Source organism: Ostrea edulis, chromosome 1 (assembly GCF_947568905.1).
Source record: "Ostrea edulis chromosome 1, xbOstEdul1.1, whole genome shotgun sequence".
NCBI lineage: Eukaryota > Metazoa > Mollusca > Bivalvia > Ostreida > Ostreidae > Ostrea > Ostrea edulis.
In genome coordinates this window covers 10,867,033-10,882,620 of record NC_079164.1, presented here as the reverse complement: position 1 = coordinate 10,882,620, position 15,588 = coordinate 10,867,033, and the positions used below count along the sequence as shown (strand labels likewise).

General features: G+C 34.6%; 2 protein-coding genes across 4 annotated transcripts; one reads left to right on the top strand and one right to left on the bottom strand.

Moving 5' to 3' along the window:
* Positions 1-692: 692 nt before the first annotated feature.
* LOC125664120 (uncharacterized) lies at positions 693-7,554 on the bottom strand. 3 transcript variants are annotated; one of them, XM_048896668.2, is made up of 9 exons: positions 7,472-7,551; positions 5,456-5,538; positions 5,220-5,290; positions 4,493-4,603; positions 3,843-3,945; positions 2,019-2,079; positions 1,281-1,431; positions 1,032-1,130; positions 693-948 (listed from the first exon to the last, which is right to left on the bottom strand). In XM_048896668.2, the coding sequence occupies exons 1-8, from the start codon at positions 7,485-7,487 to the stop codon at positions 1,067-1,069; spliced, it is 660 nt and encodes a 219-aa protein (XP_048752625.1). In that variant the 5' UTR covers positions 7,488-7,551; the 3' UTR covers positions 693-948; positions 1,032-1,066. The 3 variants fall into 3 exon arrangements, with proteins under 3 accessions (XP_048752625.1, XP_056008631.1, XP_056008630.1); XM_056152656.1 differs by having other exon boundaries at positions 693-1,130; positions 7,472-7,554; XM_056152655.1 differs by having other exon boundaries at positions 693-1,431.
* On the top strand, positions 7,550-14,959 carry LOC125664118 (60S ribosomal protein L6-like). Its single transcript, XM_048896664.2, has 5 exons — positions 7,550-8,124; positions 9,491-9,631; positions 11,647-11,695; positions 13,685-13,869; positions 14,770-14,959. The coding sequence occupies exons 1-5, from the start codon at positions 7,975-7,977 to the stop codon at positions 14,929-14,931; spliced, it is 687 nt and encodes a 228-aa protein (XP_048752621.1). The 5' UTR covers positions 7,550-7,974; the 3' UTR covers positions 14,932-14,959.
* The last annotated feature ends 629 nt before the right edge of the window (positions 14,960-15,588 follow it).

The following is a 15,588-nucleotide window of genomic DNA, read 5'->3' as shown; positions in this document are numbered from 1 at the left end:
TGTTCTCATTACAATGCCTTAGATTCTCTCTATCACACCTTTTGTCCTCATTACAATGCCTTAGATTCTCTCTATCACATCTTTTGTTCTCATTACAATGCCTTAGATTCTCTCTATCACACCTTTTGTCCTCATTATAATGCCTTATATTTGTGTTACTGCGCTTTTCTTTTGAGTTTATCAAAGAGTTTTCTTTTATGGGCTTTTGTAAGATATCACCTGTACTTACGATCCATATTACTTATCCAGTTTATACAAATATTATCTGTCCATGTTATTCCGAGTTAATCTTTCACCAGTGGCCTCCATTAGACATATTGTTAGAGTTTTCTTGATTTGCTCATTCACAGGCACTTACAACCCATCTGACCTCTATTTATTAATGATATATTGAGGTGCTATTTCACAGTGATCTTTAAAATTATTATATAGACTTAACTTACAGTATGTATGCAAATAAAAATTTCGCAATCAAAACTAACTGTAAACGCAGCTGAAACAAAATAATCGCCAAACGACTTCCTGAATTATTTCTAACGTTCTAGCAGAAACATTGAATTAACCTCATTTTTCACAATTTTGATAACTCAGTCTCCCGTTTTCCTTCATGGTCACAAAAAATAAAACAATGAATTCGGTTGAAATGACCTGAAGATCTATCATAATGTGTGGATAAATGAGTCATAAATACATTTCTTTGTGAAATATGTATTTCTCCAATATTTTACTTGTACATCAAAATATAAGCATGCAAGTTTTAAACACTTAGGTTTGACAATGCACAAGGGAAAAATGTACACACCTTTCTTATACATTTATACATGTAATATCCCACATAGTGGTCCATATACAATACGCAATTTGTACATCTTCAAAATATAGAGTCCGTAAATCTTGTCCAGCAACAAGCGATTCACAGTCTTTATGTCTTGCTCACAACTTAAAACATAATAGTCTTTAAATCTTGTAAACTGTCGGCTCGCATCAATAACCAGATCTGAATCGTAATCCTGTAAACTGTCAGCTCACATCAATAACCAGATCTGAATCGTAATCCTGTAAACTTTCAGCTCGCATCAATAACCAGATCTGAATCGTAATCTTCTTTGTTGGTGTCATTGGCTGTTTCACTGAAACAGCGAGAGCATCAAGTTTATTTACAATGTAATTTCATAGATCTCAATATCAACCAAAATACATTGAATTTCTAATCATAATATGTAATCGCATATAAAATATGTAACCATGATATGTAAATCCTACGCAAAATGAAACCAAACCTGTCGGGATTGGAGTTATCGTTACTAAATATCTCCATGGGTAACATGGCAGGTGCTTTCTCTATTTTAAAGGAGTGTTGCCTGGACTCGAGATGTCGTTCCAGCTCCTCTCTTGTCATGTGACTCTCCGCTTTCTCTAGCTTTGACTTTGCTGTGTTGGAAATCAAGATCATTTTTCATGTTTAAGACTTTTGACTTCATCATTTTGGATAAACTGAATCTATTCTGTTTCCTATATGTATGTGTCATTAACTCTTTATCAACTGATATTCATACCATGGAGGCTTGCAGTCATCATTCAATTGCAATTTTAGACTTGCCTACCCTTTTTAATGAATAGGCCCTGTAATTTAAATGTCCATTTTGGTGGAATTTCAGAGGATAAAGTGTAATCCTATATATTTCCCCATTTTGCTGCCTTTTATATTGTGTGTGACTGAATATGATAATATAGATATTAGTTGGTGGTACATACACTCAAGAGTAAGTGACACTCATAAAAAATTAAAAATGTAATACAATTTTTTAAGTACAAGTTTATATAAATACAAGTTTTTAAGTCAGAAAAGCTTATACTTGATTTTTATGATGTCTTCGCAAAACTTGATGGTACATGTTTTATGTGGAAGAATTACACGAACATCAAACGAGAAAGGGTAAGAAGGTCTTTACAAGATAATGAATAAAAAATCTTTAAATACTCTTCAGATAGCTAGAAGACAAAGTTCTCTTGCATACCTTTTGATTTCCTTGCAGAGGGTCTAGAACGTTTTTTGGCAGGCTCTGCATTTGAAGATCCCTGTAGCAGAAAGGCATGATACATTTAAGGCATATGTACATGCACCATTTAGTTCTAATCTATTAATCCTATAGCAAGTCCAACTAAATTAGAATTTCTTATTTATTTATATATATTCATGTACAAAGTCAGAAATAAGGATGGGAACTTGGATTTCAAAATATGATATTGTCCTTGACCTTATATACTGTAAAAGTGTTTATTTATGCCGGTGGTTAAGTACGCATTTTACCACTTATAACATTATGTGTGAAAAAAAAAATAAGCGGTATAAACTGAATATAATACAAATTATATCAAATATACATAATTATACACAGCGAAAGGGGGAGGGCGGGGGGAGGAATTCACGCGATTTTTACGTGACCGCTTATTACGTGACCGTGTATCTAGTGTAAATTTGCCCACTTTTACAGTAAAATTACAGCTTATTACATGACCGTGTATCTAGTGTAAATTTTACAGTAATTGAAAACCAACAGTTTGGAACCTTTGGGTTTATGCAAATACGTATAATTAAAATATTTTAGACATAAAACAAATCGAGACTTAAAAGAACAAAAGGAGTACTGGAAATGGTAGATACATGTAACATGTCTAAGTCATGAGGTATAGAATTTTACTTAAGGTAGTGTCAGCCATCAACAAGCTGCAACATACTTTCTTTTGCATCTTATGAATAAAAGGCCCCAGCATAAAAACTGTGACAGGAGATAAATAGACCAAAAAACAGCTCTGTGTGTAAACTATTTCCCCAAAATTGACTAAGCTCAACTTGAGCCTCTAATTTTTTTTTTTACAAATATCAAAGAAAATTAAAAAAAGTTTTGAGAATCAAAATCCTTGCACTATGCCCATCTTCACAAAGTTCAACAACCTGCACCCCCTCCCCCCAAAAAATCAAAATCCCTGCCACACGCAAATCTTCAATACCCATTCTGTAAAATAAGACTCATGCAAAAGAGGTCGAAATGGATGGATTAAACTTGCAACATGACGTACAGTGATCCATACAAGCTACACAGCAAGTTTCAGCTTGATATAAATATACCAAACAAATGAAAATAGAAACAGAAAACTCTAAACAGACAGATGGTTATACAGATATTGCGGTGCCGTATTACGTCCCATCTAAAAACGGACAAATAAAACAGAGTAGAAAATAAACATTTTAATTCCAGGCTTTCTTGAACTTGTACAATCTCAATTTTGATTTCATTCTAACTTTCTCCTTTAAATCTAAATCTAATCTAAAAAAGTGAAAGTTAGATTAATAGTGATTTCTCCCAATTGACTTTGATAATTAATAGGGTTCCAGGTCTTTGTGCAAAGTAGCATTCCCACATTTTGATAAAAATCTAAGGAAAAATATGGCTTAAATCTTGTAGATAAGGACAAACATGCACCAGTATGGTACCATATCTAAATAGTACATACATGTTTCTATGTTTCTGTTGGTGGGAAAACAATAGGCATAATGGTCAGAACGCTGGCATCTTTCTAACAAATGGAAATAAAAGGACTAGCTGGAGTTCATTGTCAAGGTCAAATTCACTACCAATGGACTTACTTGTTAAAGAACTCTCTAACATTAACCATAACAGAAAATGTTAATGGTCAAGAACATCACATATTGTTTGAAAAAAGAAATGTTTTTGAAATGTGCTTTTCTATTTTTGTCTGACAGACTAAGTCTCAGTACAGACATGTTTGTTGTAACCTGAAGGTATGTTTGTGAACACTTTAACACAAATATAACTTACTGCAACTTGAAATAAACTCGCCATGCCAATATTTCCAAATATAGTTGAGGCTTCTGATCCAAATGGTAACTGGGCCTGGCCTGGACTCAAGGTCATCTTCCTCCTAAAATCACGTCAATTATTACAAAAAGGGAATTCAACTGTAACAGGACAAAGCATCTCTTGAACCCCTTTATGACACTCCTAAATGTATTGTGCTAAGTTTGGTTGAAACTTTTCACAGATCAAAACGCAAAAGAAAATATCTCAAGATTACAATTCCAATGTCAGAGCTAATACAAGTTCAAATTGTGAGTGGTTTTTTTTTTCGCCTTTAGAATTTTCAGCTGTACATCACCATAGAAGTCTGAAGTTTTACGAATTGATTTAAAATAAAAATCTGGAAAAAAATAATCCACTGTATTCTAGTTTTTTTAATAGAAGACGGTGAATAATTCTTTCCAGGATTTTTATTTAAATTTAATTGATAAAACTTCTGACTCCTGTGATATCATAGTCGCTCCAACATAGGGATTGTCCGTATATCGAGTGAAGTGAGACGTTTTATTTTAATCAGACTGGTGATATCACCAAGTGTAACAATGAATCATTAGATAATACTGAATATTTTAATCCTATTATTTACATGGCTTTGGTAAAGCATGTCTTACTTTTTACCAGACGTGTGTACGTCTGCTTCACTGTCACTGGAGGCGGTAACATCAGAATCTCCTGACGAGTCCTCGACTTTTTCATACTGTAAGAGGCGATCCAAAAGAAAGCTGCCCAGAAAAATAATACATGCAATATTTTTACAAGTACCCTGCCGATATGTTCCTTGCATTTGTTATTATCCTATTTACAGCATAAGGACCCTTTGGAAATAAACTACTATAAACTTTTAAGGGCTACTCCTTAGGTAGTTAATATGATCTATATGTCATATCACTTTACATGAATATGTATTTAAATTTTGTTAAACTGCATAGTGTTGAGATTATGTGATAGTTTTCAATCTTTTTATCTATATATTTTCATGACATCCTGTAATATTTCAAACCTGAATAAAATGAAATGAAAATGTACATGTCTAGCTGCAGAACTGTAGGTCTCTGAGAAGAATCAGGAAAAATCGGTCTGTCCAGATTCCTCCCACAGAAAGCTACAGAACTGTAGGTCTCTGAGAAGAATCGGGGTAAATCGGTCTGTCCAGATTCCTCCTACAGAAAGCTACAGTTCTGCAGCTAATACATACCATCAACAGGTTTCTTTCTGACATTTTTACACATGTACAATGAAAACGATTTTCATTTTTTTTTTTTTTGGCCATTTATCTAAACATTATAATAAATATATCATAATGTAGGAATTTGTATATTTCAGAATGATAAACAATACCTTTTGTCTCGAGAAACCTTTAATAATTTTCTTTGAGCCTTTCTTAATTCTTCCAGAAAGCATTCTTGTTCCTGATGAAAAAGAAAAATCTACTAATTAAATTGTGCAACATTAGTATTTCTACAGGTGATTTGCTTTGTATTTAATAGTCAATATATCATGTATTTATATAATAAATGATATATAAACATAGTACACATTATTGCACAAACTATACATGAACATATATTACTTACATAAACCAATAGTTTCAGCTTCTTTTTTAATGTTTTATATTTCTGTTTATAGTCAATCTGGTGCTCCCCCGCAATATGTCCATCTGAAAGAAGGATACAAACAACTGAACACAGGTAATTCGAGTAAGCATGGTAATATTGTGAATTATATACCTTCATCATATCAATAAATGAGTCAATTTTATGTCTGTACCTGTTTCATTTTCAACATTTGTTAATGTTCATCAGCGCTAGATACATCTTCACAAGTCAAGGGTTATTGATTTGTTACCTCGCACTAGTGCTAAGTGACAAATTAATAACCCTTAACTTATGAAGATCCGATGCACTACCTTAATAAATTGTCGCTGGCCTCTTAAAACAATGTTATTAGGACTTGAAATAATTGATGGCCCTATGGTCTGGGGCCAATAAATTATGGAATTGGGTTAGAGCATGTGTTTTTCATACTTATCAAAATCCCTCAATGATTGGACTAATGTAAATGGGTGTCTGTCCAGGTTTTTATCATATTCAAAATCATTAATTTTCTTGATTTCACGTTTGCTAAGTTGTACAAGGAAATCAACACTTACAAGCTTTTAATCCATTTTCAACATGTCCCGTTCCGGGTTTAAATCACAACTCTAATTACGTCAGCCATTTCTTAACTGGTCCCCTATTGTGACAGCTTCTCCCAAGACCAGTTAACGTAATCCCGGGACAGGGGACATGTTGAAAATGGATTCAAAGTAAGTAAATGTTGATTTCCTTGTGACAGTTTTGTGCATTACTGTTAAATGTTTGAAAACAACTTGTCTATTACGTAAATCCAGTCGATGAAGGCTATGCCTCTCGACTTCTCCAGGTCCAGTCCAAAGACTATTTCTACTTACATAGCTACTTATAGCTACGTAGGTACTTAAACCTACTTCAGGTAGCTATTTTTACCTACTTTTTCCTTTACTTAAATTTCGTGGCCAAACGCAGGAACGGCGCAATATGGTGTGTACCAAATTTCTTGATTCACTTACTGATGATGAATACCACAAAAATATTGGACAAAAAATGATTACTTTCTTACCTTACAAATTTGCATCCATAACAGCACCCAGTTCCATTTTCTAGGAGCTTAGGATCAAATTTATTGAACTATCAAAATACTTTACAAATAAAAACAAAATGACAAAGTTATGTTTTACGATAGGCCATTAATTCATCCGTATTTTATTGGGATTCACAAAATGAATGGAATCAGGCAGTAGGCATAGCTATTTAAGCCCTCTCCCTACATCAAGGTCAAGTGTGAAATGGAAATACAAGGAACACACAAGGATTAAAGCTACATGATAAAATATCTAGAATTTCTTACAAATCTGTATTAATTTTGAAGTTTACCTTCATGCATTTTTACAATAAAGGTTATTGGGGCAAATTTCATTGGGTTTCATGCATTTCCTCTGCATTCTCCACCCACGTGTAAAGTATTCAAATTTACACTCCGAATTTTGCCGTGCACATCACAGGAGTCTGCAATTTTATCAATGAAGTAGAAATATATGAGAAATGGGCATAAATACTACCGCTGAGCTTCGCGAGCGTAGCGAGCTCGCGAAGCTCAGCGGTAGTATTTATGCCCATTTCTCATATATTTCTACTTCATTGATAAAACTGAAGACTCCTGTGTGCACATGCACAACACGATACATAAAACAACTATGAACGGACCTGTTTAAAAGATGCGTCTTAAATATTATTCATTTATAATTTCAAAAACAGGTAAAAGTACTTAGAAGTAGCTAATTTAATTAGGTTTAAACACCTAGGTAGCTATTAATAGCTGCGTAGGTAGAAATAGTCTTTGGACTGGACCTGAGAATAGGTTAGCGCTAGCGCTGGCTAGGGCTACCTACAGACCCGTGGTTCAACCATACAAATGCTGCTACGATACAGACTATGTCAACTGAACATAATCGGTTAATTCTAGGGCTCAAAAGTTTCAGAAATTAAATGACAAATAAAACTGAAAATATGCACCTGCCAGTGGCATCATTGCTTTGTTTTTAGGTTTCTTCTAAACAGGAAGTCGTACTCTTGCGTTGTACGTCATCAACATGTGTGCTCTCTTTTACTTCCGGCCGTCGATGTGAGTGTATGAGATTGTTGATACTAATGGGGAAAATCCACTGTAAATCCGTGTAATCGTACACTATCAAAATACTTTACAAATAAAAACAAAATGACAAAGTTATGTTTTACGATAGGCCATCTTTAATTCATCCGTATTTTATTGGGATTTGTTGAAAAATGTAAATAAAAACAAACGTGGGTTCCTGGGGTTCTACTTTTGACATTAGGTGTAGTAATGCACTATCATTCGCAGCTTGTCTGTAATATTAATATAATGTTTAGGAGATTTTCAAGTGGTGATAGGGCTTTGTAGATATGATTACTGCACATTTCATGAAAGACAGCGCAATGTTAAACTTAAGAAAATCGAGAAATGGCAGTCATTGATTCCATGTGTATATTCTGTTCAGATGGGACCGAAAGCCGAGACTAAAGCAGCCAAGCCTAAGGCAGCCGCTGCCAAACCAGCAGCCAAGAAACAGACTGAAACCCGTATGGTCAAGAAGACCATCGGTGGAGACAAAAATGGTGGTTCAAGACTTGTCAAGAAAACTAGAACGGTGATTTAAACGTAGTTTACTTTCTTGCCATATATAATATATATGTTTACTTTGATTGGAAATAGAGCAGGCCAACTTCAATATTTTCATACATGGCTAGATGCTTATTAGCAAAGATTACTGTATATACTGATGTATAACCTGTATAATTCTTCCTAAATGGGAGTATAAAAGCTTCACTTTTCGAAATCCTTGCACTCCTCTCTTTAAAATTCTACTACATGATGTGCATATTTATTATGTTATCTCCCTTTTCATTTTCCATCAGCATCCATGGATTTCCCACTGCTCTATGTAAGGCGGAAATCCTGTCCCCAATGGAAAAAAAAAAAAATCACCCATTTCATTGGATACCCCAAATAACTGAAAACTGCAGGTTCTGTTGTTTGGGTCTGATTCAGGATTTTTTTTTCGGGTCCTGTTTCAATGATAGAATCATTATTAGAAATCCATTTACTTTAAATAATATGGTGTCAACATCTAAAGTGCAGTTGTATTTTAATTTATTGTCCAATAATGGCATTATGGACAAAACAATGACCACATGTAAGAGATGTCAGACAGATTTAAAATATGCCACAGGCTGGATCAACATCAAACACCAAACATACTGAAAGCATTGAATGGAAAAGATTAGTAAACAGGGTTCAAAGATAAAGTTTTTCAAGCACTAGTCTGTACGGATTAGTCACTATTGATGTTCACTAGTCCACAAAGAATTTCACTAGTCTGTCCAGTATATCATATAAAATGATCCTATAAATTCATTTTATTCAATAGTATTTTATCAAACCAAACATGTAAGAGGCTTAGACAAATTTGCTAAAAACTTAACCAATTTAAGATTGATATCATGATCATGGACTAGTGCGATAAAGAGTTTACTAGTCCAGCATGATTTTTACTAGTCTCAGACTTATGGACATGAGGTAATTTTGAACCCTGGTAGAAGTGACTGCTTGAGTTTCTGTTGTCATGAGTCCATGTCAGCGAGTAATTGTTGTAGCAAACTACAATAAACGTCTTTGATTTTAACTTGTATATTCAAAAATCTTGAAATTTAACTATGTTGACCCAAACGGAAATACCCAAACCCAAATCCAAAGTCCAGAATAAAGTGATGCAAACAGAAATGGGGCTTTCAGGTGAATTTGATATAACCTGAATGTTGATCTACAATGAGACATTTATAAAGTGCCAATTGAAATAGTTATGTTTGTTCCCCTGTCCGTCTGAAGTGAACCTGTCTCACATTTTTTTGTTCACACTTAAGAAAGATTTATGTTTATTTTTATTATCATTATGTTCACTTCAAAGGGTTTGATTTCCATGCAAAACAGATTTTCATATTTTTTTCTCCTTTTAGTCTCGCTATTACCCAACTGAAGACAAACCCAGAAAGCTGAGATCCAGGAAGACTGCCTTTTCCAAGCACAAGCACAGTGTAAGGAGCTCGATAACCCCTGGCACCGTCCTTATCCTGGTGGCTGGTCGTCACAAGGGAAAGGTAAATTCTTCATCAAGTAATTGCAGTGTTAGGGTCAAATTTTTTTTAATAGCATGGTTCTAATAACATGCTTTTCAGAAATAAGGTAGTTATTTGAAGGTTTTTTTTTGGGGGGGGGGGGGTATTTAAAAGATCTGTAACTGTAAATGTTTTCCTTTTTTATTTTTACTGAATGAATTAAATAAATTTAACATTCAATAAACCATTTTACTGTTCATCATATACAATGAATCACAACTTTTTGTAAAAAAAAAAAAAAAAAAAAAAAACGAGAAAAATTGAATCATAATACTTTCAAGATTAAATCTGGTATACCAAAGTACCTTTTTTTCTGTGGTGCCCAACTCTAATCAAACTACTTGTAGGTGTGTGGCTGTGTACAGCTACTGTACCATACCTGTAGATCTAATGATTTATAAAGAAAACAGACAATAGGAACTTTCACTGTCAGGAGATTGCTATACAGTCCTACACAGCAATAGAACTTGAAGTACTGGTTGATGTGATGATAAAGATAGCTTCATATGCAGATGATCATTGACATGTTTTGAATTGAAAGACTAGTAAAGAAAATGGAAAGAGGGATTGTGAAATTTCAAATATGTGTAGACTTTAGGGGTGAAACGATACGATAAGTATTGCAATACTTATGCCATAATTCAATATTTTCAAAACAAAGAAACCAATGATAACTATGAGGAAAAATTTTCTTACAAAGATTCAGTCACAATTTCAAAAGTAAACTGTTTCCAAAATGCCGAACGGTAAGATGCCTGTTGACTCTGTAGTTTTAACTTGATTAAGTTCATTATTGTTTTTATCAGACTCGAGGATAACAACAGTTTGACAGTTATCGGACGCCATTTTGTCCCTTGTGCATGTAAAAATCATAAGTACACGTCAAACCCCATGTGTTTCATCAAACCCGATTTTAAACAGCGAATCGAATAGAAAATTGGGGCAATGAATCGAACATTGAATTGAGTGCTTATATTCAACAGTATCGATTTTCAGCCCTAGTAGACTTGTTAAATTTTGTTGAATAAATCTTTTTTTTTAAAGTATGACCAGAATAATACAGGGTAGAAAGGAGAACTTTTTAGCTCTCTTTCATCATGATATACTGTCAGGGATTTATCTAGGTTGTTTTTACTACCGGTAAAATGTACATTTCCCCCTTGGCAACAAATGGATATTTCCCCTTCCACAGATAAAAAAATCCTCTTCATTTGTAGAAACTTCACGAAATTGTATAAGAATTTTCACCAAAAATAAATTTTTTAAATTCTAAGTCATTTTCTATAATTGTCAGACTTACAATATAGATAAAATGAGTAATCAATCACTTTATATGGCTGTTATAATCTGTGGATATTATATTCCATGGATGTTCCCCAACCCCATCCCCTGGAAACTCATGACTACGTTCTCAAAAATTCCCCTTAAATATAAAATGGGTAGTAATAACTAAATGCTGGATAAAACCCTGTATACCTGGAAATACTTGCCCCGATTTAATTTTCTCTGTGTCAGTGATCGATCGGGGTTTTATTTCTCTCCATGTCAGTGTTCGGGGTTTTATTTCTCTCCGTGTCGGTGATCGGGGTTTTATTTTTCTCCGTGTCAGTGATCGGGGTTTTATTTCTCTCCGTGTCAGTGATCGGGGTTTTATTTCTCTGTGTCAGTGATTGGGGTTTTATTTCTCTCTGTGTCAGTGATCGGGGTTTTATTTCTCTCCGTGTCAGTGATCGGGGTTTTATTTCTCTCCGTGTCAGTGATCGGGGTTTTATTTCTCTGTGTCAGTGATCGGGGTTTTATTTCTCTCCGTGATCAGGCATAACCGTTTTCTGTTTTGTCTATCTTTTAACGCAGCTGTGTTACAGTAAATTTAAAAATGGGAGTGAAATCCTTTGCAAAGGGAGAAGGGTGAAAAGAAAACATGGGGTGAAATTAGCCCTGTGTAGAGTACACATTTTTCATTATGATTGATGATTTTTTCTAATTTTTCATTGCAGAGAGTTGTCTTCTTGAAACAGTTGGATTCTGGGTTACTTTTGGTGACAGGTAAGTGTAGATTTATCAAGGTTTGAAGAGAACAAATTACAGCGACAAGCAAATGTAAGCAGGCAAACTTTACTTTGAAGCTGGGACTTCTCTGAATGCGGTTGTGATAAATTATGTCTGTACACAACTTGTGACAAGTGTAGTGGGGATTTAAGTTCAGGATTATATATATAGATATAGATAGATATTTAGGGATTTATCAAAGTTCTTTTTCCTACTGGTAAAAGGTACCTTTCCCCTTTTGACCAAAAGAAATAAAAATTAATGTTTTCCTTTTCACAGGTAGAATTTTCCTTCAATTGTAGAAAACTGAAATTAGAGGAAATCTTGCAGAGATTGATATACAGTTTTAAATATCAGTTTTACATCATACAAATATCTTAAAAAATACTGAATTTTTTACTTCTATGCAAATCAAAGTCTGCTTCAAGATCCCAGGGATGGATTCACAGGGTTTGAAATTAATTTTTTTCAAGCACAAGTCTGTACGGACTAATGTCTATTGATGTTCACTAGTCCACAAAGCATTTCACTAGTCTGTCCAGTATATCATATCAAATGATCTCATCAATTCATTTTATTCGATAGTATTCAATCAAACCAAACACTTCCGTTTCTGACACCTACAGTAGAAAAAGAAACCATACTTTATTTTGCTTTCACGATCTTCATAAGCATACAGTAACCTCCGAGTTACTTGTGTAATAACCCATTTTATAAACGTTCAAGTGTTTGGAAGTAGTCTCGTTCAACCAGATGCTCGACTTTCTCTGCAAATCTCTGACGAACAGAGAGTCTGGTAAGATTCATGATAATAACTGTTACCGCTAGGGAGTGCTAATTTACTTTCCATTTGATTTTCTCCGACATATACGGTGATTTGATGTTAATTAGTTGATCCTTCATTAGTGATACTAATGGGGAAATCATTACTTCATGTACAATAGAAAAACTGCAATCGTTGTTGGGTAGAAATTGTACTTTAACTTTTGCCTCCTTAAGTAATTTTGGTAAAATTGAATACAAAACAGTTTTGCCATATCCCATAGGTAGAACAACAAATAAATCCTTTCCTTTTCCAACAGCTTTTAAACACTCTAGTTGTAAATCCTTAAATTAACTTAAGCTTAAATGGCAATCCCAATCTATTACAAATTTCTTCGGCAGTCATTACTTTGGAAGTGTGCTGAATCAACCAATGAAATTAAATTGAATACCAATATTTCAGTAAGCCTCATTCTGATGTTACAAACGTTATCGTGAGTCTTTACCAGACTCTCTGCCCGTTGGAGATTTATGGAGACAACCGAGCATCTGGTTGCACGAGACTTAATTTGGAAGGTCAGCATGTCACTGTAACCATGCAGATAATCGACCATAAGTTCAAACATCTAAGAGACTCGGACAAATTTGATAAAATCTTAACCAATTCAAGATTGATATCCGGAATTGACTAATCCGACAGTTTTTCTAGACCCGGACTTGCAGACAGGAGTTAATTTCAAACCCTGTATTCATGCTCACGCACTGTCACAGAACCAATGTTAAAGAGGATTAACACTGAATGGAACTTGGAGGATATGTGCAATATTTTGAAATTGAAAACTTCAAAAATTTACCTTATTTAGTGAAATAATGCATTTTGATAGAAAGTCTGGGGGGGATGACCCTGACCCCCATCCCTATTTAGCCACACATTTACAATGCAAACTACAGAATTGGGACCCAAAATGGCTGAGTATTTTGCCTAATACTTGACTTCCACATGTGCCCCCCCCCCCCCCCCCCCCCCCCCCCCCCCCCCCGAAAATCCTGGATCCGCCACTGCTATCTATGGTGGTTTTATCTATGTGACAGATTTCTCCATTTGTGTTTTGAACAGAGGTCAATCATTATGGTGATCTCACTGATCTGTTAAACCTCCTTAACAATACTATACAGTGGTTTTCATTGGTGTCGTAATGTTAATGTCCATACGTCTGCTTTCAGGTCCATTCCATCTGAATGGTTGCCCTCTCAGAAGAATCAACCAAATCTACACTATTGCCACAAAAACCAAGCTGGACATTAGTGGTGTGAAGCTGCCAGAACGCCTGAATGATAAATACTTCAACCGTAAACAGCTCAAGAAGCCCCGACACACAGAGGGAGAAATCTTTGACACCAAAAAAGAGGTAGGTGGTTAAAAAAAGAACATCTGCTATATTTTTATTCTAATAAAAAAGAACATTTTGTGTGTAACAAATCTTGAAGACATTTTAGAAAAATTAATGTTGTGTACAGTTTTGTACTGTTCATCCCAATCTTCGAAATAACCTTGGAGTCCATTGTGTTGGACTTGGTAAAGTTACAGAGAGGCATGTAGTAGTTCACAAGTCACATGCCAGTGGGACATGTAATATTTTCCTTTATGTTGGACTGCCTATTCATGTAGACTTACTATTCATTACCCAATGGCTTGCCAGTCTACATTCTAAGTACCACATATAAGTTATTGCCAATCGTAATCATAGAAGTGTTTTATTCACACTAATATTTTCAGGTGTCTTATTATTAAACACCGAATATAGGATCTCCCCTTTCGTTAATGTATTAGATGTTAAAAAGACACTTGAAAATAATGGTGTAAAAGGTTTTGCGTGAATTTGAACCCCAGGGCAGAGGTGATCCTATAAAAAAAATCCTTTTGTAAATTCTGCTCAAGATTGCAACCTATTAAAATATCTTCATTTCATTTAGGGACAGGTCTGCCCTGAAGGACTTCAGGGCCAGAATCAATTTCAGCATCGGAAATAATATATTTAAGGTTCAAAATGTAGAATGATTGATTTGAAAAATTCAAACGTATATACGACTAAAAAAAAAAGGCAATGAAATTTTGATATAACAATGTGGCTTTTTTCATATAATTGTTCTCCCCTATATAATAATAGGTATTTTCTTTTGTTACCCAGAATTGATCCTTTAAATCAGTAATCAGAATTGAAAATGATAATAATTTCCTTTGTTTTGCTTTTGTTCATTAGGTGTACACTGTCAGTGATGATAATAATTTCCTTTGTTTTGTTCATTAGGTGTACACTGTCAGTGATGAAAGGAAAGAAGACCAGGTCGCTGTTGACAAACAAATTCTGGATGTAATCCGTAAAAACCCCGAGAAGAAATTATTGTTTGGTTACCTTGGTTCCATGTTTTCACTTGGAAACCGACAGTACCCTCATAAGATGGTCTTTTAAATGTTATAAATAAAAGTACTGACAGGAAGTCTCTGTTTTGTGATATTTATCCTGAAGTTCAGAAGTAAATCTGAGAATCTGGAAGATAGAATTGTAATGTATGAGAATGTTTTTTATGACCGTTTGGCAAATTTGCCATATGTCAGGTAATTTTGGTGTGGAGAATATTTTGTTAATTTTTCAGAAAAGTCTGAAATATTGGTCCTTCAGATTTTCATAGCATGCAATTATGATTGGAGTAAATGGAAATTTTGGAGCTTTAATACATGTATTTGATGCATTCTCCTATAGTATAAAAATCCAGTATTACCAGTGGGCCAGAATAGCCAGATACACGCTGTATTATTGGATTAAATCTTACCTTCCTGGTACACCATGTTCTTTACCGTTCATATACAGGGTAACTGATAGGGTCTCTAGTACCCTTTGTAAATGGGATATTGATTCCCCCTTCATAGGAGGAGCATGTTGCTTTGCACTTGATGCTACTGGAGAAAGTTTTCCTCACAGACATGATACTTGCGCCGATACACATCAATGTGAAGGTGATTATTACTGCACTGGGGTGATCCCAACACGATGCAGGTCATTGTACTGCCAGACTCGTGCTCCGTTGTACAATGCCTGTGTAACACAGCTGTGAAGCAGGTCATCCTA

Excerpts from the sequence above, each read along its gene's own strand:
- LOC125664120 (XM_056152655.1), bottom strand. Across the intron at positions 3,946-4,492 it reads GTACACACGTCTGGTAAAAA|GAGGAAGATGACCTTGAGTC; the intron begins GTAAGACATGCT and ends ACGTGATTTTAG. Across the intron at positions 1,432-2,018 it reads CTCTGCAAGGAAATCAAAAG|CAAAGTCAAAGCTAGAGAAA; the intron begins GTATGCAAGAGA and ends TTTCCAACACAG.
- LOC125664118 (XM_048896664.2), top strand. The coding sequence starts at position 7,975 with ATGGGACCGAAAGCCGAGACTAAAGCAGCCAAGCCTAAGGCAGCCGCT. Across the intron at positions 8,125-9,490 it reads TTGTCAAGAAAACTAGAACG|TCTCGCTATTACCCAACTGA; the intron begins GTGATTTAAACG and ends TTCTCCTTTTAG. Across the intron at positions 9,632-11,646 it reads CTGGTCGTCACAAGGGAAAG|AGAGTTGTCTTCTTGAAACA; the intron begins GTAAATTCTTCA and ends TTTTCATTGCAG.